Genomic DNA, 20844 nt, shown 5'->3' with positions numbered 1-20844 from the left:
AGTGTTGTTTGTACTCACCTATAGCACAGGTCTTCTGTCTGCAAGGCAACCTGCATGTGCTCCAGACCTGAGCAGCCAGGGTAATTTGAGGGTCTTAAGGTCAAAATCTGGAAACTTAGTGAGTGATGTGCTGCCAACAGATCCTGTTCATGGAGTCCACTCTTGTTAATGCCATGTTGTGCTGACCTGAGCTACTGGACTACCAGGATCTTAATAAACTCTCTGCTGGCAAAGAGCCAGCCTTGGAGACAGGGACTAGGTGGTGTGTCCTGTTGTGCACCTCCAGAGACGCTCTCCTGAAGCTCCTTTCTCCATTGTTCTCCACCCTAATGTCTCACAGCCAGTTTTGTCTGTCTGGAGCCCCAGCAGCAGCAGTGAGAGAGGATGTGGTGCCCCGCTGAGGGAAGGCTCCAGGCCAAGGCAGAGGGCTGGGCTGAACGTGCTGTCAGCACGGTGATACCCTGGAAGCAGCTTCAGCAAAGGGCCGCCCTAGACCATGGGGTTGTGGAAAGCTACTGATAAAAACACATTTTAAAATCAAAGTGAGTTTTAGGACTCTTCTTCTCCTAAAAGAGTTACTTCCTAACCAGACAGTTCCCCTGTCAGAGAGTTGCCTCTTTCTAAAAGTGACATTTAATGCAAGGGGAGCATTCCTGTCAGTGCTGCAGCTGCACTTGGTTGGGCACCATCTGCCGCGACTCTCGGCCAGCTTGGCATTTAAAATGCCATTTAGATCAGAAAGCAACAGAGCCTGGATAGGAAGGCAGATGTCATCAGCGAAGGTAAACTTCCACAATTGAATGAGGTTGCTGATAAAAAGACTGAATTGCAGAGACGTTTACAGAGAGCCCTCTGGAAAGCCTCTGATTTTTCTGCATATGCTTCATTTCCCGTACATGCCTTACACAACCTCCCTTGGAGAAGCAGCATTACAGGTGTCGGTGAAATTCTGCATTTAAGATCCAGCATTTGTGGTTCTGTCATGGTTTAGCGACGAGCCACTTTTGCTTGGTAATAGGGGAAAGGGGTTGCAGTGCAGACCTGGTAAAGAGTTCTCAGACTCTCCCCCAGCTCCTGGGTTCAGACCCACCTCTGGCCCGGCTGGGCCAATCTGGTGCCTCTGCCAGCACCCAGTCAGAGAAGGAGGAGCGCCAGACCAGAGACCCCTCTGCAAGCCATGGTAAAAACGCAGCTGTGCCTGTGCAACCCGTGCAGGGCAATGGCAGGACTGAGAGCCACCAGCAGCTCCGTGTGAGTGCACCCACACGGGTGAGAGACGGTGTGAGGAGGCGGCCATGGCACAGGCCGTGCTGGAGAGCCTGCACACTGCAGAGCAGACCCACACAAGAGGCAGAGAGGAGCTGCAGCCCTTGGGATGAATGTATGTCAGAGCAGCCTGTGTGAGGTACCCCGTGAAGGTGCAGGGAGGACTGGTGTGGAGCCCACCTGCCCTGAGGAGAGACAAAAGGCAGAAACCATTGAGAATAGACTGACTGAAACCGAGCCTCCCTGCCCCCTGAGTGGTTCAGTGGGGGAGGAGGTAAAGACACTGGGATCAGGGCTCTGAGCCTGGGAAGAGAGGAGGGGTGGGGAGAAGCTGGCCTTAAAGGGCTGGTTGTGCTCTTCATGGTTGTACCACTCTGTGCTGTTTTATTTCGGTTATGTTTTGGGGTTTTATGGTTTTGCATTAGTTGGTGTTGTATTGAGTAATTTTCTGTTTTCTTCCCCAAGCCAAGTAGCCTGCTCTGTTTTGTCCTGGACCTTAAGCAGCAATTAAGCTCTCCCTGACCTTTGGCAATTGTCAGGTCTTTGGTACTTGACCTAATCGTGGTCTTTTGTCCCCTGATGGGCTAAACCAGGTTCCTGCTGATCAAAGCAGGGTAAGCAGGTTTCTGTCCTCTCCAGAAGGACTGATGATATTTTCCAAACCAAGCTACTGAGCCCTAGGCTTGCTTCAGCCCAGTGGGGCAGGAGCACAGGCCCATTTTCCTGCCTTTCTATGGAGTATCAGACCACTCAAAGCTGTTCAAAACTTTCTTCACTCAATAGCAGTTCCAGCTGACAACAAAAGGACAAACCAGCTCTGAGGCGTCTTTCTGCAGCACAAGTGTAGGAAGAGTCGATGCATCCCTGCCTGTCCCTTTAAGACAGAGGCTCATTCCCAGCTGTACTCTCCCGATGTGTTTAGGCTGCATTCCAAAATATCCACAGGACAAAGAAGGAAGAGGAATAAACTAGGTAGGAAAACACATTAAAAAGGAGAGGCTAAAACTCGTGGAGTTAATTGCTCTACCCAGGTTTGTGCCCATAGGGCACATATAGATGAATATTAGTGAAGCTCTTCAGCAGCATTGGGGCAAACTTGGTTCAAAAGGTCAAATAACCTGCCAAGATGAAAATGTTGAAAAAGTCTTTTCTAGGTACACTGCTCCCAGTGTGGCTCAAATTGCTTTTCAGCTGTGCCCAGTGCTTTCACTGACAAAGTAAATTAAACATTATCCTTTTAAAATTAGATGTGTTAAGAGAGCTCAATAAGTGCTACTTCCTACTAATTTAACTGGAACTGCTTTAAAGCAATTAAAGCTAAAAAAACCCCTCACCTTTGAACAATGAATTCATATGGAATGTAATCTAACAGAGAAACAAGTGAGGGTTAAATGACCCAAAGAGATGGAAATGAGAAGGAGAAGCAACCAGCACAGAGCCAGCAGTGCAGCCACTGGGGTGGGGGCTGTTAGGCAGCAGTGTGGGTTTTTTCTTCTTGACAGGCAATCGAAAGCATCAAATATATTCAAAACCCTTCTTAGTAATCTTTAACATGATTTTTCTAAGTGGGTGTATGGGGTGTAACTGCTGAGGTGCTGGCAGCAAGGGCTGCAGGGGTGGCCTCTGCCAGGAGAGGCAGGGGCTGCCCCGTGCCCCACTCAGCCACCGGCCTACTGCAGGGCATGGGTGAGCCCCAGCCGAGGTGGTGGCCAAGCACAGGCTCCAATAAGGTAATGCCAAAGATGAGGATACTGTACTTCAAATCTGTATTCTGCTGAACAGCACAAATGTGAGAAGTGACTGTCACAGGAATGGTTATCATACTAAAAAGAGTCTGAGAGCTGCTTCTGCAAAGACAAGAGCCACTGACAATATGATAGAGAGCCCAACATCTCAACAAGATTCAGACTTGTCATGTTTTCTGTCCTCTATCTCTCCCCAATGTTTTCGCACTTGTTCCCCACCCAGTGATTCAATAAACTCAACTACAGCTGTTACAGGAGGCTTTTATTTGGAACAAATCCAGTGAAAATACCATTGCCACTGAAAGCCAAAGCTGAGGCGAGTCAGGTTTCCTGTTGTCATTTGCCAGCTGTTGTCGGTGGGACCCACTCCTGGATCTTCTTGCGAGTAGTAGAGTAAGGTACGTACTGTCCGGGAGTGCCACTCAGATTGAACTTATGGTTCTCCCAGATAAATTTGCGAGCAACTGGTGGGTGAGTAGTTGGAGGGTCATCCGTCATTGAGTGAAGCCAGCGATGCCTTAAGAGGAAAAGGACACATTGTTATTAAGGAACATCACATGACCTGTAACAAGCCTTCCTACTCACTCCCAAGGGTTCTCCACCAAAGAGACACGGAGTATTCATTTGGAGGGAGAGACATATCTATCTGGGGCAAGGATTTTAATCCTGTATAAGAGTACTGGACACTGATTTAATGTAATGGCACAAAATGTAACCGATAAATAACAGGGCTGCTTCTGAGCAACTGAAAGCACACTTGAGACTGGATTTCCTTTGTACATTTAGCATTTGGGAAGAGAGTATTTAATTGTTATATGTTTGTACAGCCTTAACCTGTCAGCCAGGTCAAGGCAGGCACAATAAATGACAAAACCACAGGGTTTTGTTTTGGTTTTAATTACCAGAGGACTACACTGCATAACCTTCTCAATACCACCTCCAAAGCATTCATGAGGCTACCACTTGGGATGTGGATTAATGGTGCTGGTACACCTAAAACAATCACGTAAATGTTTATTGACTGCACAGTAAAAATGATTAATACCACTCAGTAATGGGGTAATTACCAAGTGATTATAGTGATTATCCTTTACCTATGAACTAAATGTCAGTCCTCCCCTTGTGCAAACAACTGTAATGACTGAGCAAAGTATCTTCCATAACAATTTACTGAAGCACTACAGCAGAGATAACTGAATTGATTTCATCCAATTTCTATCTCAGCGCCCAAAGCAACTTCCAGACCTGAATAACATTTATGTCAGTTTATATGTAATTCATATTGTATGCACAGTTGTGACAGAAGTGATGATGCGAGCTTATGTATTTTTTTACTAAGCTAGAATTAAAAAGGCTTCTGCTATTCAGCTTTTTCCAAAGACTTTACCTAAAATCTAGGAGTCTTCTATTACAGTTTTTATTAGAAAGCCTGGAAATTGCATCTGCAGCCTTTAGCAACAAATCCAGCACACTTCATTGATACAGCAAAGTAAACCCACAACGAAAGTAGTGAGAAATAGACTGACAAGTATATCCTACATCTGAAGAGTTCTACAGAAGGCTGATTATCTTCTCTGTCAAAGAGCTCCTAGACATTTATTTTGGAAAAGTAAAAACCTCACAACTTTGGATGTAACTTGAGTACAAAATCTTACTTAAAAAAAACCCAAACAGTCAGACATATGTTTATTTTCTGTAAGTAAAAAATAACAGACCCCTCAACTTAAAACCACATGTTACGGGACTACAGAGGACCATCAGGAATACTGGCTTGAATACAAAACCAGATGGACCAACAAGATCCTTTAAAAGTAAGAAGAAAAACCTTGTTTAGAGGTAAAGAATAGCCTCCTGTTGGAAAAAAATAATCCACTTAAAGAGTTTGAAAGTTAGAAAAAGTCACATCCAGTGACCCTATGCAACATGATGGGGATCCCTCTCTCCATACCGTTCCCCCCTCTTTGTAAATCTGGTATCACTTGAAGCACAGATTTCCCACTACTTCTAATCAGAAGAAAGATTTTGGGTAATGATTTCTGTCTGGAAGAAGGCTGTTCTTTAGCACTACTAATCATAATGCTGTCTGAGGATACAGAATGAGGCCTTGCTTGATATCAAACCTCATATTACCAGCCTCCAATATGTCCTGGCCACATTACACAAAGCTCAGACCTTATGAGAACTCTCTCTCCCAGTTCACAACCATTAGAAGAATTCTGTTTACTATGGGGCTTCACACCACTTGAAACATCCTGTGTCTTACCACTGTAAAAGAGCAATGTGACCTTATGGCCAAAGAGGCCAATGGCATCCTGGGATGCAACAAGAAGAGCGTGGGCAGCAGGTCGAGGGAGGTTTTCATCGCCCTCTACTTTGCCTTGGTGAGGCCACATCTAGAGAATGGTGTCCAGTTCTGGGCTCCCTAGCTCCAGAGTGATAGAGAACTTCTGGAGAGAGTCCAGCAGATGGCTACCAAAATGATCAGAGGACTGAGGGACCAGAGGCTGCTCAGCCTGGAGAAGACTGAGGTCCTTATCAATGCTTATAAATACCTAAAAGACAGGTGTCAAAAGGATGAGGCTTTTTTCTGTAGTGCCCAATGACAGGACAAGGGGTAGTGAGCACCAGCTGGAATACAGGAAGCTCCACTTGAATGTGAGCAAAAACTTCTTTACTGCTCAGGTGAGAGAGCCCTGGCACAGGCTGCCCAGGGAAGTTGTGGAGTCTCCTTCTCTGAAGGTTTGCAAAATGTGCACGAACACATTCTTGTGTGACCTGATCTAAGTGAATCTGCTTTCGCAGAGGACTGGACTAGATGATCTCTAGAAGTCCCTTCCAACCCCTACCATTCTACGATTCTGTGAACTTGATGGAGGTGGGATCATATGTTCAGATCTGACAAGCCAGCTCTCCATTGTTAACAGAAAGAAACACACAGTTTGTGGCACAGGAGGAAAAGAACAGTCCATGTATCATATACATTTTGTCAATACTGACTGAAGTACAGCATTTCAAAATGCTTTGCAGTATCAAGCCAGAGGAGCCCCAGCTTTTCAAAATGGCTTACTGTAACACAGAGAGGCAAAAACCTCACAGACCATGCTAGTGATGCTTTTTGACATAGAGGATAGGGATCCTGCAAACAAAACCCTATTTACAGCCCTGTCACTATGCCTCATCGTTCTCACGCTCCCCTAAGAGTTGTGCACACCGACAGGACAAACAAAAAAACCTGTATTCTTGGACAGAAACACAGTTACAAAGGCCCTGAGAGACAGGCTGGGGTAAGTGGAGCACAAGAACCGTATTAAAGCTCAGTTAAAATGATGTCTGGCACCTCTGTCACTCATTACAGCTGTACTTGTGTCAAACACTCGCTCCTTGAAATGCCAGAAAAAGTTTCACAATATTGGCTTATTTACTCATTTTACAGTTTTATTCTGCCATTTAAACTACTGCTTTGCAGCTTTTCTAAGATTAAGTCCATGAAGCCTTTTAAAATACAGTGTTTCAGAGTAATTAACATATCTGCTTTCAGGATTTTCTGCAGTTCTATAACATCAGTATGAAATCAGTCTCAAAATTTAAACAGAACAGCAAAACTAATCCTTAAATCCCATTTTCTCGATGGAAAGTAGAAATAAGACAGCTCACCTACTGAAATACCTAAAGCAACTTCAAGTTTGTTTACAAATCCACTTTCAGGGCTTAAGCCTGGTCACAACAGACTCCCCTCAGAAACCCAACACGTGATGAACAAAAGTATTTTAGTTTGCAGAGAATCTACTCCCTCAAACAAAAGCTCCCACTCCCCACTTAAGCAAAAATATGTAAAACTTGAAAACTTTATTTTGGGAAGACTTTTCCCTTGACAACCTCCCTCAAAGAGTCTTTTGAAGCCCTGATGTCTCATAGACTCTACTCCCAGATGCTGAAAAAAAGCTTTTCAAGCACTCAATTGAACAGCATGAATAAGGGATTTGACGTTTCACAGATGGCCAGATTTCTATACAAACTCTGGCTATAAATCCATGCATGGAAAAACAAGATTCAAAAGCAATTAATGACTTAAACCCTACAAAGATGCAGACAACTTAAACAGAGCAAAGAAAATCAGGAGGACAGCAGAAGCTCTGAAGAGGCTGAAGCAGCTTCCTGAATCACAGAGCAGTCACCACCAAGCAGACTGAGGCTAGCAAAGCCTCTGGACTTTTCCTTGGGTAAACAGATGCACGACACCTCAAAGTATCTGGAAATGCTCTCAAGAACATGTAGAATTTTTCTCCCAAGTAATACGACAAATATTTAAAAGCAAGGAGATCTCTAACTGAAGCTACAAGGGACGGGAGCCAATTACATGATGTACAAGCTGCCAAACAAGAACCAATGCTACACAAACTCCACAGCTACTACCATATGTGCATCTGCAAGGTTCAGGCACCATCTACGTAAGTTCAGGATGGTTGCCAACTTGTGAGCATCCCCTTTTTCCACAAGTTAACCATAGAATGGTAGGGGTTGGAAGGGACCTCTAGAGATTATCTAGTTACAGTTAAGACAAAAAGTGACAGTGTGTGTTATGGTCAATTGGCAGAGAAGAAAAGCAACAGAAAAGGGATAAGAAGCGTATTTTTATTTGCTTATACATGGGAGATGACTTTGATTTCTCATGCAGGCTACTATAAGATACCATTGCACGGTCATGAAACAGCATCCCATTTACCTGAAAACACCACACCAGCATTTAATATAGTTATAAACCCCACAAACGTATCATGAAGCTACTAAAAGGACTGAAATTTTACATCTTGTCTTTCTGTTAAATCTTTTTGTTTTGTTTTCCTTGGAGGCACTTGAAAAACAGCAGCTTTACAGGAGAATAGCATATTTCTTTACATTTCTTAGTATGTTGGCACTTGAAGTCTGAGATTCCTCCCTCCTTCAGCTGTCAGATGAGCTAACAAAAGAGGATGTAGATTATTAAACTGAAGTTAAATTGGAACTACTTCATTGTGTGAAGTCAGCACTCCTGAAGCTCCTACTAAATACATCAGATTTGTACCATATGGAGATAAACACCCAAGTACAGGACAGACATTACACACACATAGGATAGTGCTGGCAGAATGAAGTGTCCCTGCAAAAGGATAAAACTACCCTCAATTTACAGTTCTTTTTCCCCAAAGGATGTGACATATTGAAAGAGCAGATTATTTTTAACTAGTTTGTATACATAAACCAGTTGTCGATTTGTTTTTGCAAAGTATTTGGCCAAAACACAAACCAACTCATTTAAACCAGATAAATGCTAAATGAGCAGTATGCAGACAGCCACAAAAGGCTCTGAATGTGATGTCAGAGAAGAACACCTAGCAGTCCGGATATCAGGCCTTGACTTGCACAGACATAAGATACTCTCCAAAAGAAGCCTTACTCCACAGCATAACCCTGTTGAAAGTGAAAAATTGGGTTCCTCCCTTCAGTGGGCTCAAGTTGAACCTTCCAGCATCTTTCAAGTGCAAACTCATGCTCTTCTTTCAGCTACAGGAGTACTCTGATCACTGAACAGCAAATAGGAGCCCATGGGAGGAATAAGCAGAAAATCAAGACTGATATAGGAATATTTGGGGTAAAAAAATGCGATTGTCTTCCCTGATCTCACACAGCTTAAGGACATCGAGATACACCGTCCTCTCCCTTTCACCTTCTTTCAGTGGAAATAACCAATAAAATCTTTGAGGTGACGATCAAAGAACCGAGAAATATGAGTCTGGAAGGGATTTAGATGCTCTGTGTATGATTTAGGTCCAAGCAAGCACCAGCAGACATCCACATCATTCCCAGCAGACATCTGCTTAAGTTGTTATGGAGTTGCTGTATCACTGGCTTGCTCATCTTCCCAAACCAAGTTACGCCAGTAAAGATGAGGAGAATTTTTTAGTGGTAAGGATAGTAATGTCCAATCTGTATCATTCCTTCTGTAATTTGAATTTATTTATTGTTCTACCCATCTATCTGGGGAAGACAGGCTATGTTTTTCCCTTCAGCAAGAAATTAAAATGCTTCAAGGTTATATCCATGGTCATTTCCTCTCCCTTTTAAGCAATCCTAATTCTTTCCAACTGTCTTCAGAGGTCTTATCATTTTTTGCTGCTCTTCCTTAAGCTTCTTACACCAGTCTATGTATTTTTTAAGAACATGGTACTCAGAGTCAAACACTATATCCTCTTTAAGTCTTCCTGGTAATAAGCAGAAAGGAAGAGTGCAGGCAGTAGGTACACTTCTTTCTCAGCGCTGTTATAATGTGGACTTACTCAGCCCACCATCCCCACAGCACCCACATCATCCTGTTTCACAGGAGAGCACTGCCTGTTGCTCTCCTCCTGTGCACCATAAGAGACTGAAGGTGCCAGAAGAGCAGGGTGCTGCCTTCTGTGCACTCAGCCATACAATTTCACTGCTCTTCCTCTTGTGATCATGAAACAAGGCAAGTTGCTATGTTGCCTAACTTATGAGTGCTGGTAACTTGCAGTTGGTGAGAACATTCATAAAAAACAGCAGCACTGAGCTCTTTGATTCAGGTATCTATATTTTACACCCTTAATACTTCACTTCTCTGGGCAGCCTTTGACTGGGGGCAGGGAGGGGGCGAGCTATCACTGCTTTAAGCACAATTTCTTACTAACAAACCCACCCAGAACTTTTCACCTGGGCTTCAGGCTTGACTATGACCCAAACCTGCTTCTCCCAGGACAAGTGGGAGGGTGGATAGAGAGAACTATAACCACTATGAGCCCTTGCCCTACAAAGAGAGAAAACCACCCTACTATCAAGAAGTACATGTTCACAATAGCCAGTTTTTAGTATGAAAACTCTGCCTGTGAAAATACTTTGGTACCTTAGCTAGTACTTATGAGCTGCTCAAGGATTCCCAAGGAGTCACATGTTCCTCTTAACCTTAATGCTAACATTTTCTTCCCTGAAATCTTCCAAAAAACCCCACTTTCCTACAGAGTCAAAAGCACACAACATTAAACCTGAAAGTCATTTATCCATGTGATTGTATAAAATAGTATCACCTGGGGCTCCTGGGGGAGATTTGCTAACTGTTGTGTGTTTAATGCTGGGAGATAAATGAATGAGAAACAAAAGAGGATATTGGGTCTTCTAATCTAACAGTAAAATGGGAATGAGCTCATGGCATAGCCCAATTATTAGAGCAATTCTGAAACAGAGACATGTATGAAAGCCCTAAACAGAATGCACACAGGCATCAGTATAAACACATTTAACTTTTACTCTTTATATGGTCACAGATCAGTGTGTTCAAAAAATGAAGTTCTAAGTTCCTGTTAACAACATGCTCTGAACAGCAGGAGATGAAACAAGTATTTTGGCTTTTCTAAATGTCTAAGTGTAAAAGACATCTTCATGTAGGCAAAAAAGTGCCCAGTATCTTGTATAGCATTATAAGTAGATTAATACTAATCCTTCCCAACGCAGGTATTGAGGGAATTAAAAAGAAATAATCCAATTAACTTGTCTCCAACAACATAGACACCAGCATCTTGATTTCAAAGACTTGAAAAGAAAGCCTGTAGTAACCAAGAGGTTAAATGACACAACTAAATCAGAATAAACCAGGAGCCTACATATTCTGGTATGGAAACATATTTGAAAAGCAACAGTTTCAGTTCCCTGTACAGTAGACATGTGTCAAAACAACTCTCTTGATCTCCTTCAGACTGCGATTTCAGCACATCCGTTGGCAAAAGACATAACATCAATTATTTCAGAATACTCAAAATATTCAGTAGTTCCTAAAAATGGTACTACAATATGTTATTACATATGGGATGTTTTTTCTTGATGCTGCTTCCTTTTCTCCAGTATCTGACAGAAGGCAAAGGGTAGTTAAATGACTTTTCATTTTATTTTTTCTAGACAGCTGTTCTCAGAACTTTTCAGTACATCAAAATGCCATTTTATTCTTGTGATGAGGTCCACCTGAGTGTATCTCAACAATCACATTTCATAACCCTGAAGGCACACGACTGACCACAAAATTATACACGGCATCTTAAAATATTCCACAACCAGGCATATGGAGAGAAATAACCTGTACTATGACTTTCACTGGGAAAAAAAAAAAAAAGGAAGAAAGTGTTTTCCCTGCTCATCTACTGGTGTTCTATATACTTCCCATGAAAACAGTGTCACTAGTAGGATAATCAATAGTGTCATCCTACATACAGTAGGATTTTTATAAGACTACTACAAAAATCACTACAAACTCGTTAGAATTACCATTTAAAAGAGAAGTCTCTGGAGACATTCAAAACCCATCTGGACAAGACTCTGTGTGACCTACTCTAGGTAGTCCTGCTCTGGCAAGGGGGTTAGACTAGCTGATCTTTCAAGGTCCCTTCCAAACCTTAAGATTCTGTGAAAATCTGAAATCTCTAGGTTAGCCCTCATCTCAAACCTTGATTTTGCTAAAAGTGTCATGGGCATGACTTTAGGCAGACTTTAGGCATGACAGATGCAAAGCATTTTCTGGAAGTAGCACCAGCATAAACAATGCAGTAAAACCTGCTTCTACCTGCAGAGGGTACAACAACACACCCAGAAAAAATGTTCTGCTGGGCTGAACTACCTAAAAATCAGAGTCAAAAAGCAGTGTTTAGAAGCAGCACTCAGTTCACAACCCAGCTGCTTCAACCGTACTTTATATACTCTCCTGTTAACCCAAGGATGACAAACTTGTCTCATGTTTCCATCTGTTGAAGGGAGGACTAAAACTTTAAGAAATAAACATTTTTTTTACAACTGACAGGACAGGTACTATTATATCACAGACCAAATTAATTTCTTTGTTGTGTAAAATTACTTCTATTTTCAACAAATTTCTGGGTTCAAAAAACCCACTCGTTTCCTGAGTACATGCACAACCCCAGTGCTAAGGGACAGCATCTTGTACAACATGTCAATAGTCTCTATTCAGACTGTGTCATGTTAAAAATTTAACACAGTGTAACATGAGATGAAAAAACAAGAGTCTTAAAAAGACAGCATTTATTCCCAGTCAAAATACTTCTGGTTTTTACGATGTATCTAAACAGTGTAGAATGATAGGTCATTGATTTAGATGTGTCACAAAGCCAGGACTCCTACGTAAGAATAAACTTCTAAGGTTGTCATGGGATGTAGAAATTTATCAGCAATAAAAAAAATCCAAAACACAAAAAAAAAACCAGAACAAAAAACCTCAACAGTACTGCACAGCTAAGATTGCTGGCAAGAATATCTTAGAACATGGGGCTGTTTATCCTTTCACACTCCATTGCACTGGCCAGTCTTGAAAATAATGAAACTTTTTCTGCTTCTTCTAGGGCAATTTTTTCTACATTGATAGGAAAACAAGTTTTTCCAGCTCACTAATTCATCTGATGTAAACAAGCTATTTAATGCTACAAATATCAAGGAACCCTTTATTGAGGTTTGTAAGGATACAAAACACAATAAGCAACACGTAAGTGTGAGCAAAGAAAAAAAAAAACCCAACAAATAGCAAAAAACCATGCCTCAAAATAAGGAAAATCTTTGAATATTGCACAGAAACTGGAATCAAACAACAGTTATAAAAACCTGGAACCAATCAACGTGCTAGTTTTGGAGATTCTAATGGCATATCTGAAAAACAAAGCATTAAGCTCTTATTGGAGAAGCCAGAAAAAAAACCCTAAAGCATTAACTGCATTAAACAGACTTTTAAGGCTGGGAAAATTGGAAACCAAATTGACTCCCTAGACAGTCTACCCATGCATTTCTCAAATGTTCTGAGAGCCACAATTTAGGAGTTTAGATAATCAACCTCAGCTTTGGCACAGAATATCTATCACAGGAATAATAAAACCCACTGTTCACCAATGCTCAGTCTACTCATGCAGCTCTTGCTTCATATGGCACTTCTCACTGCTTGGTCACTGTAGTGCCTTTCATATTCCTCAAGAGTTGGGCAGAGTCTGTGCTAGCATCCACTGTTACTTTATTTGGTGTGTATTTTGCCCAAATTGTTTAGGAAGATAAGTATTAACAGCTGTGTGGCCAGAGACCTTCTGGAACTCAAAGCTGTACAGAATTATTACTGAAATGCATGAATAGAAAATAAAACCTTCAGAAGAAATGTAGTCAAGGAGCAGTCAACATCCAGAGCACTGTGGCCCTTTGCTGCTCATGAAATTGTAGAGTATCCATGAACACCAGTTAGAACAATTATGCTGTTAATGACTGTGGATTAAGGAATGTTGCTCATCATTGCCCTCAGCTTGTCTAGAATGGCTAAGAAGAATATTTTTTCCCCTGGTTGCTCAGTGCTATTGTAGGCTTTGCCAAACCATAAGATGGAATCACAACAACTAAGGAAAGTTGGGAGACTGGCTTGACCTGCTCAATCTGGCTGGCAAAATGCTTTTCTTGTTCCAAGAACTAGCAAGTGTGACTGTCAGGACAGTGAGCAATCTAACATTGTGAATACAGTTCAAACCTAAAAATAACCACTCTGAAACTTCCTAGTCATATATAAGATAGCTGCATCAAAGAAAACTTTATAACCATAACATTGTTTTGTTTAAATTCTTCTGCCTTGTCATACAAGAAAATATTCAGGTAATCACACAATTGGCATCTGTTCATATCATTAAGTTAATGGCTCACCATTCTGGGGGCACCATACTTCCATCAACTTCCCAAAATGTATTTTTGCCATTCATTTCATCAGTATAGATGACCCATCTGTGTCGACCTTAAATAGATAAAATATTTTATTAGCTCAAAAAATCCTCTCAATTTTCATATAAAGGAAAGAATTCATGAAAACACAAGGAAAAACGTTTTTATTAAAAGTATCTACCACTATAGGCACTTATTTCAAAGTCTGTACAGTTTTCTAAGTCTTCTGGATTTACCAAGATGATGGAGTGGAGCATCTCCCTTATGATGAAAGGCTGAGGGAGCTGGGGCTCTTTAGCTTGGAGAAAAGACTGAGGTGTGACCTCATTAATGTTTACAACTATGTAAAGGGTGGGTGTCAGGAGGATGGAGCCAGGCTGTTCTCAATGACAGCCAATGATAGCACAAGGGGCAATGGGTACAAGCTGGAACATAAGATGTTCCAAATGAACAGAAAGAAAAAAACATTCACTGTGAGGGTGAGTGGACACTGGCACAGGCTGCCCAGATGGGTTGTGGAGTCTGCTTCTCTGGAGATGTTCAAAATTCACCTGGACAAGTCCCCGTGTGACCTACTCTAGGTGGTTCTTCTCTGGCAGGGGGGTTGGACTAGATCTTTCAAGATCCCTTCCAGCCCTTGAGATTCTGTGGGATTTCCTCAGTTAATCCATTTTTATATGGCTGAATTTAATGGTCTCATCAGGAAGAAAGTATTGGCTACTGTGTAACAGAAATTCAGCTTTCAATCACGTTATCATATTGGCATACCTACACAGAGAGCATCTAACTGGCCAGTATTTATCCCATATTTATTATTTAAGATTGACTATGTTTGCAAATGAATTGGGAGAAGCAGCAGAGAGACATATGTCAAAGCATTTCTATGAAGCCCCTCTCTAAGACTCACACAAGTCAAGAGTGAAGAACTCAGGAAGGCAACAAGTTCTATTTCACTAGCAGAAACCACACAAGCTATTGAAAGTTGTACATTCTGTTAGGAGGTTTTCACATTAACACACATACCAAAGAAGTTTCTTTTGTCTTCATAGTATTTGTTTCCATATTTGTCGATTCCTATCAGTGTACCAGTCTTCAAATCGTTGACCCTGTGAATTCCCAAAACAACAGTTTCAATTGACATCATCTTGGAATGAAGTTGTGGTAGAGGTTTCTTAGGGGCTGCTAAAGGTCTGAAATGAAAACTCTTAAAAACATGTATGTAAAGCTATTAAAAAAACTGTTTCAGCTTATGAATTGCAAAACACAATCACCAATTCATAGAATGGTAGGGTTGGAAGGGACCTTCCTGCAACTAACATCAGCGTGCCTTTACTCTACACTGCACTGACAGAAAAACAGAAGTCATACAAAAGGGCCTTCTTGGGGCTATTATTCATTTAAAAGGTCTTTCTACTGGAAGACAAAGCAACTCTGCAATACAGTGCAATTTAACACCCACAAAACCTTACATACTGTGGAAGAGAATCCCAGAGACACAAGTCAAGCCACTTAGTTGAGGACGTTACCATCCTTCTCAACTGTTTGTTCCTACCACTTCAGCTTGAATCCCTGTGGAAAGCAGTCAGCACTGAAGCACCGTAAGAAATCTCACACATCTGCGTGGGCACTAACCTCCAGGAGAGGAACAGTAATGTTTCGAGCCACTGTAGCTGCTTGCCAAGGAAATGCATGCTAAACCCTGAATTATATCTGTTGCTTTCTAGCTTTTGTGTAACTGTGACAGATGCAAGCATTTACCCTGCTGCTCCAGGAGACTTACACTGACCCAGATAAGTTATATTCCAGTTTCAACTCTTTATACAGGGCATATTTTCAACCCTTCTGTAAATATCAATAATTAAAATGAACCTAGGATTTACATTTTCTTGATAAAACCTTCATGTTACTAAGTGCTCATTTCCCCCTAGATCTGCATCTTTGTTTTCCTTTTTACTGGCACTTCTCCCAGACAGAATTACATAAGGAAAAATTTACTTCTCAAAAGGTTTTAGTTACCTGTAGTATTATATGTACTCTCAACTCAGTCCCAAGTGACAAAAGGGATGTGCATGTGTGCTTCATTGGTTTGGAGTATATAACCCACAGATAAAGTTCTGTTGTCTTTTCTCCCAAGATGCATGAGAGATATCAGTCCACAAAGACTCATTTTAAATCTCTGTGGCAGAAAGAGTCTGACGTAGATCTCCTCTATCAAAGAAACCCTCAAAGATGTCTGGCTCAGCTATCCAGGCCCCAGCTCCCAACACTGCTGCCCTCCCTTCTTTCTTCCCCTCCCTTTCTTGTAAGGGTTCTTATGCCCGTGTCCTGACTTCATGTCTTGAATATTGATATCAAACACTAAGAGGTACTTATGGCTTCCAGATGACATTTTCCAGACAATTTCATTGAGCCTTGAGTAAGGAGAATGTTTCCAGGAACATAGGCTCTTCAATAATTTGACTTCTACTGCATAAAACCTGTTCCAGTCACCTTAGTGGGAAACAGAGAGAAAAGAAGGGAAATTCAGAGTAAAACCCCTTGCAGAGAAAGTGTCTCCTAATCGGGGTAAATAATTTTTCCAAGTTACCACGAATTACTTCTTAAACTCATCAGTTGGTGCAAGAAACATACACCTTGATTACTCCTCCTGCAAGTGCCAAGTCTGTTCCTTGAGCTTAGATGGGAGACTCAATGACTTGCAAGGTGAAGGGGAGGCAGCAGTTACATTTGCGGCTGTGCAGTTACGAGGATGAGGTATGACTCTCTACCTAACACACCTCTCAAACTTCAGTCTTCTGAAAGAAAAAATAAAAGGGTGCTGCCTGTAGTCTTGCCTGCTCCCTTTTTTCAGCATGGTAGAAAGGTGTCAACACACCCTGCAAACTTTTACTCATGAAAGCTCCCTGACAAGACCATCATTAAGATGTGTTTAGGAAGAGGCATTCTGGTGAAACCTAATACTCACTCTTCTATACTTCCTTCCCTAGCTCCTTTTCTTCTTGAGAACTGTCAGTGTAATAGCTACAGCCTAATGGAAATAAACTGGAAAAAAAACATCCTGGAGAGAATGACAGAATAAAATAACAGTAAAATACTATATATATATATATACACTATACACTATATATAACTTCTACTGCTTAATAGCTTAAATTTCCCTCTAAAAACCTGTGCAAGAGGAAGGTCTGAGCTGTTTTCTACAGTGAAGACAGAAAAGCCAGAAGCTACTTGCCACCACAGCTACCAGGAATTAGAAGTTGAGACCTCCCCAAAAGTCATGTTGACTTCAGATAATATTGTGTCACAAAACAAATGAGCAAATAATTAAAAATGTACAGTAGTTGTAAAGGGAGCAATACATTGACTGACAGAAGAAGACAGGATGCTCAGCTGAAAGAAGAAATGCATAGCTGCCTGAAGGTTACTAATGAAGTTTTCCAAAGAATAATGATGTTAATAGCCTTATTTAAAACTTTACAAGGTTCCTGACCAAAACAGAAACCTCACCTCCAGAAAGCACCCAGAACTGACAGATAATGGTATTATCCCACAGAAGGTGGTCCCATTATTGTACAGGAAGTTCTGTACTGTTTTCAGGGCTGGAGCAATACCACCAGATTTAAACTCAACGGTACGAAGGTCACAGCATAAGCTGATGCACCTGGAGACTGACAAGACCTGAAGCACTGTAGGTGTAATCACAAGGCAAACATATGGCAATAATGAGCTGCCAATTGAAGTCATGTGTGGGCAGAGGGGTGGTAGGGAAGACAAACTGATTCTACTAGGTACCAGGTAAGTTGAGCTGTCTTCACTGAACAGATCCATTTAAACTACATGAAATAACAGAAAAGGGCTATTATGATGATTGGAAAAAGAAGTCTTCAAGAAGGCTCGGGAAGCTTGGCCAATTTATTCTAGCATGAGAGCCCTACTAAACAGAACTACCTTTGCAAATCCTTCCTATCCCACATGCCCGACTTCCTACTACTCATTAATAAAACCAGACTTTTTGGCTATGTAGTCTGGCCTAAAACACTCACTGTACCCTGAAGAAATGTTCTATTACTTTCTCAAAGAGAGCTAAAAAGGTAACACAGGTTACTGCCACTGCCGAATTTGGATCACATACCATCCCGACTTCTACCCTACATTTTGTCAAGGATCTGAATGAAAAAAAAAGAGTACATTGATAAACCCCAAGCAACTCTGGAACCTCGAATACTCTTCATAGCACAGAGATGAGGTGTGAGCGGCTAAACAACCCAAACAGGTCAAAGTTCAACGTGGACTAGCGCAAGGTTCTGTGTTTGGGGAACTACATGGACTGGAAACAAGGGCTGCAACTAATTCTGCAGAACATGCCCGTGAGGCTGATGGGCATCCAAAACGGAGCACAGGTCAAAGGCAACAACCCGCTACCGAAGAGGCAGACATATAGATTGAAGCTGTAAGGTCTTACCGGTACAGCCGCTAAGGCAGGCGAATTAACTCTGTGTTTTACGGTGCCGGCTTTCGGCAGAGGCACTGCTGTCAGACTGGCGCGGTGCCACAGAGCCACGGCCCGCCCGAGGTGCCCCAAGGCCCAGAGCACCGAGCCGCGGCCCGGGAGGCACAGGCAGCGTCACCACGGCAGACGCGACTGTGGCAACGGGGCTGAAGCCAGAGGCCGGGAAACCTGCCTGGGCATTACTGACGGCTCCGCACCAAGGAACTCACTAAGATGCCTCAAGGAGAGAAAACAGTTGCCGGAGCCTGCCTGGGGAACGCTGTGACCGCTGCACCCGCTCCAGACCGGCACATGACCCCCCGGGGCTGCACGGCGCGGCCTTCGCCTGCGGCCTGGCCCAGCACCACACACCGCCCGACCTGAGGCACCCGCACGCCGACCACCCCGCGCTGCCGTGAGCAGCTGCGGCTGCCCTGTGTCCTGCCCCCGCCAACGCCGCCTCGTGCGGGGCAGGGCGCCCGCGACCCGCCAAGGTGACCCCGCGGGGCGGGGCGAGGCGAGGCGGCAGGCCGGGAGCGAGGAGCCCCCTCCGCCGCCTGCCCCGGGCACGTCGTTACCTCAGCAGCTGCCACAGGGCGCCGCGAACGCCGCCGTGGCCGCCGAGGTGCTTCAGCGCCCGCCGCAACACCTGCACGTACTCCGCCATGTTGGGGCGGTGCCGCCCGGCGCCGGCCCTGCGCCGCCCCGCCTGCCGCACGCCCCTCTCCCCGCCCCGGCCCGCCGCGGCCCGGCCCCTCGCCGGGGCAGCACCGCCCCGGCCGCCTCGCTCCGTGATGCAGTCCCGTGAGGAACATGACTCCTTCGTCCTTGTTAACTCTCCTGCATTAGATGACTCATACCAGCTCTTCACCAGGCTGTAGGTGCAGAACTCCTTCACACCTCCCTGGCTCTTGCAATAATCTGCTGGAGGAAGATCTCAACATCCTGCTTGAGCAGGACCCTGGTAGTCCAGGTTCTGCCTCACCAGCCAGGGGGATGAGAATTTCAAAGGCCTGGCAAACCATGCTCCTCCCGCTGCAGCTAGCATGTGGCTTGCATTATGGTAACAGAGAAACTATCCAGAAACATACCCAGCCCTTCATCTGGCCTTTGTTAACGTTATTGAAGGGTATTTAAAGACATTGCTATTTAGGCTTCTGATTTGCATTGTCTAAATTCATAAAAAGAGCATTTGCCTGCTGCTCACATGTGAAGATAAGCAAGAGACAAAGAACTTTAGGATAGGGGGGAAAAAAAACCCCAAACCCTGTCTGGTGCACCTGTACTGGTGCATGGGGTTGTTCTTCCCAAGGTGTAGGACTCTGCACTTGTCCTTGTTTAACCTCATGAGGTTCTCTGCCCAACTCTCAAGATGTGGCATTGTGACACCAAGCTGCAAGAAGGGATCAACTTCTTCATGTGACTTTGATCCTACAGAAGACTTTGTGGAAATACTTTCTTAGCATCAGGAACATTATACAGGATCTTAGAAATCGATTTTGACTTTTTCTTTGTACTATTTTTCTCCATTAATTAGGTCAAGTGAGATCTCCACTGAGAATTTCATTAGCTCATGACCGCTCAAGTCCCATCAGTTCTACTTAAAGCAACTCCAGGAGACTAACAGGAGACTAACAAGTATGACCAAACTGTAGATTTTGAAAATGTTATCACTTCCTGTCCCATCCTTCTAAAATTGCAAAGTTCCAGAAGCAAAGTCCAATCCACAACACAACTCTCCACAATTCAGTGTTCCGTAACACTCCAGTCCAGTCTCTAACCATAGTTTCTCTCCCTCCAGTCTAAATGATGCAATCTCTAATGCTTTCACTCATGGATGCTTTAGCCAGTCCTATAGTTCATATTGTTTCCCTAAAGCACAATGAAAAAGTTTTTGCTACTTGAGATCAGTTGCTTTAAAGAGTTAAAGCATAAAGCCATAGCCTGGAACTGAAGTGTAATGTTCCTGAAAATCATAAATATAACTTCCAAAAACCATTTAAATCTGTATATACCTCTGTGCCAACATTCAAACTCCACATAATAATAAATGTACTGGCACTTTCAGAAAACACCTGCCACTTTGTGGGAGCTCTTTGGGTTATATCTTCAGCAGTAACTCTTATCTTCCATTTTCCATTTCCAAATGGCAAAACTCTACTGATTATACGGTGAAAAAACCCCTTATTTTATGGTTGTTCCTCAGCTGGCCTTCATTAAGCCAAAGCATGTGGCTGTTCAGTTTGCTGCCCAGTAGAACTCTAAGATGAACCAGAATTGACATTGCTGTAAAGGAGCTTAGATACTTTATGAACAACTGCTTGGAAGGGATTAGGCTGCAGGTCTAAAGAGCTCCAGAAATCTGCAGGAACTAAGCCATTGGGTCAGTTGGCTGCTCCTGTCTCTTGCCAACCCAACTTTCTTGTCAAGGAAGCTGCCACTACCAGGAGGTTCAGAGCCTGGCAGTTTGGTCCTCTGGACATCCAGTGTCACAGTCACAGTGTCATCCAGTGGACATCCAGTTCTACTGAGTGAAATCACAGAATCATACAGAATCACAGAATCTTAAGGGTTGGAAGGCATCTTGAAAGATCATCTAGTCTAGTCTAGATC

The 20844-nt window shown here is 43.0% G+C and overlaps 1 protein-coding gene across 1 annotated transcript; it reads right to left on the bottom strand.

Annotated features, from left to right (window-relative positions):
* Positions 1-3258: 3258 nt before the first annotated feature.
* On the bottom strand, positions 3259-18940 carry NDUFA12 (NADH:ubiquinone oxidoreductase subunit A12). The gene is made up of 4 exons (XM_061990946.1): positions 18810-18940; positions 14766-14848; positions 13728-13815; positions 3259-3528 (listed from the first exon to the last, which is right to left on the bottom strand). Exons 1-4 carry the CDS (start codon positions 18896-18898, stop codon positions 3348-3350), a joined length of 441 nt encoding a protein of 146 aa, XP_061846930.1. The 5' UTR covers positions 18899-18940; the 3' UTR covers positions 3259-3347.
* Positions 18941-20844: the final 1904 nt, after the last annotated feature.

This window comes from Colius striatus, chromosome 1 (assembly GCF_028858725.1).
Source record: "Colius striatus isolate bColStr4 chromosome 1, bColStr4.1.hap1, whole genome shotgun sequence".
NCBI classification, from domain to species: domain Eukaryota; kingdom Metazoa; phylum Chordata; class Aves; order Coliiformes; family Coliidae; genus Colius; species Colius striatus.
The sequence above is the reverse complement of the archived record's forward strand: the minus strand, read 5'-3'. Positions and strand labels throughout refer to the sequence as shown.

Bases quoted from the DNA above. Each gene is read 5' to 3' on its own strand.
- NDUFA12 (XM_061990946.1), bottom strand. From the start codon at position 18,898: ATGGCGGAGTACGTGCAGGTGTTGCGGCGGGCGCTGAAGCACCTCGGC. The intron at 13,816-14,765 runs GTATGTGTGTTA...TATCTATTTAAG, and splicing joins AGACAAAAGAAACTTCTTTG to GTCGACACAGATGGGTCATC. The intron at 3,529-13,727 runs GTGAGCCATTAA...TTTCCTCTTAAG, and splicing joins AGTATGGTGCCCCCAGAATG to GCATCGCTGGCTTCACTCAA.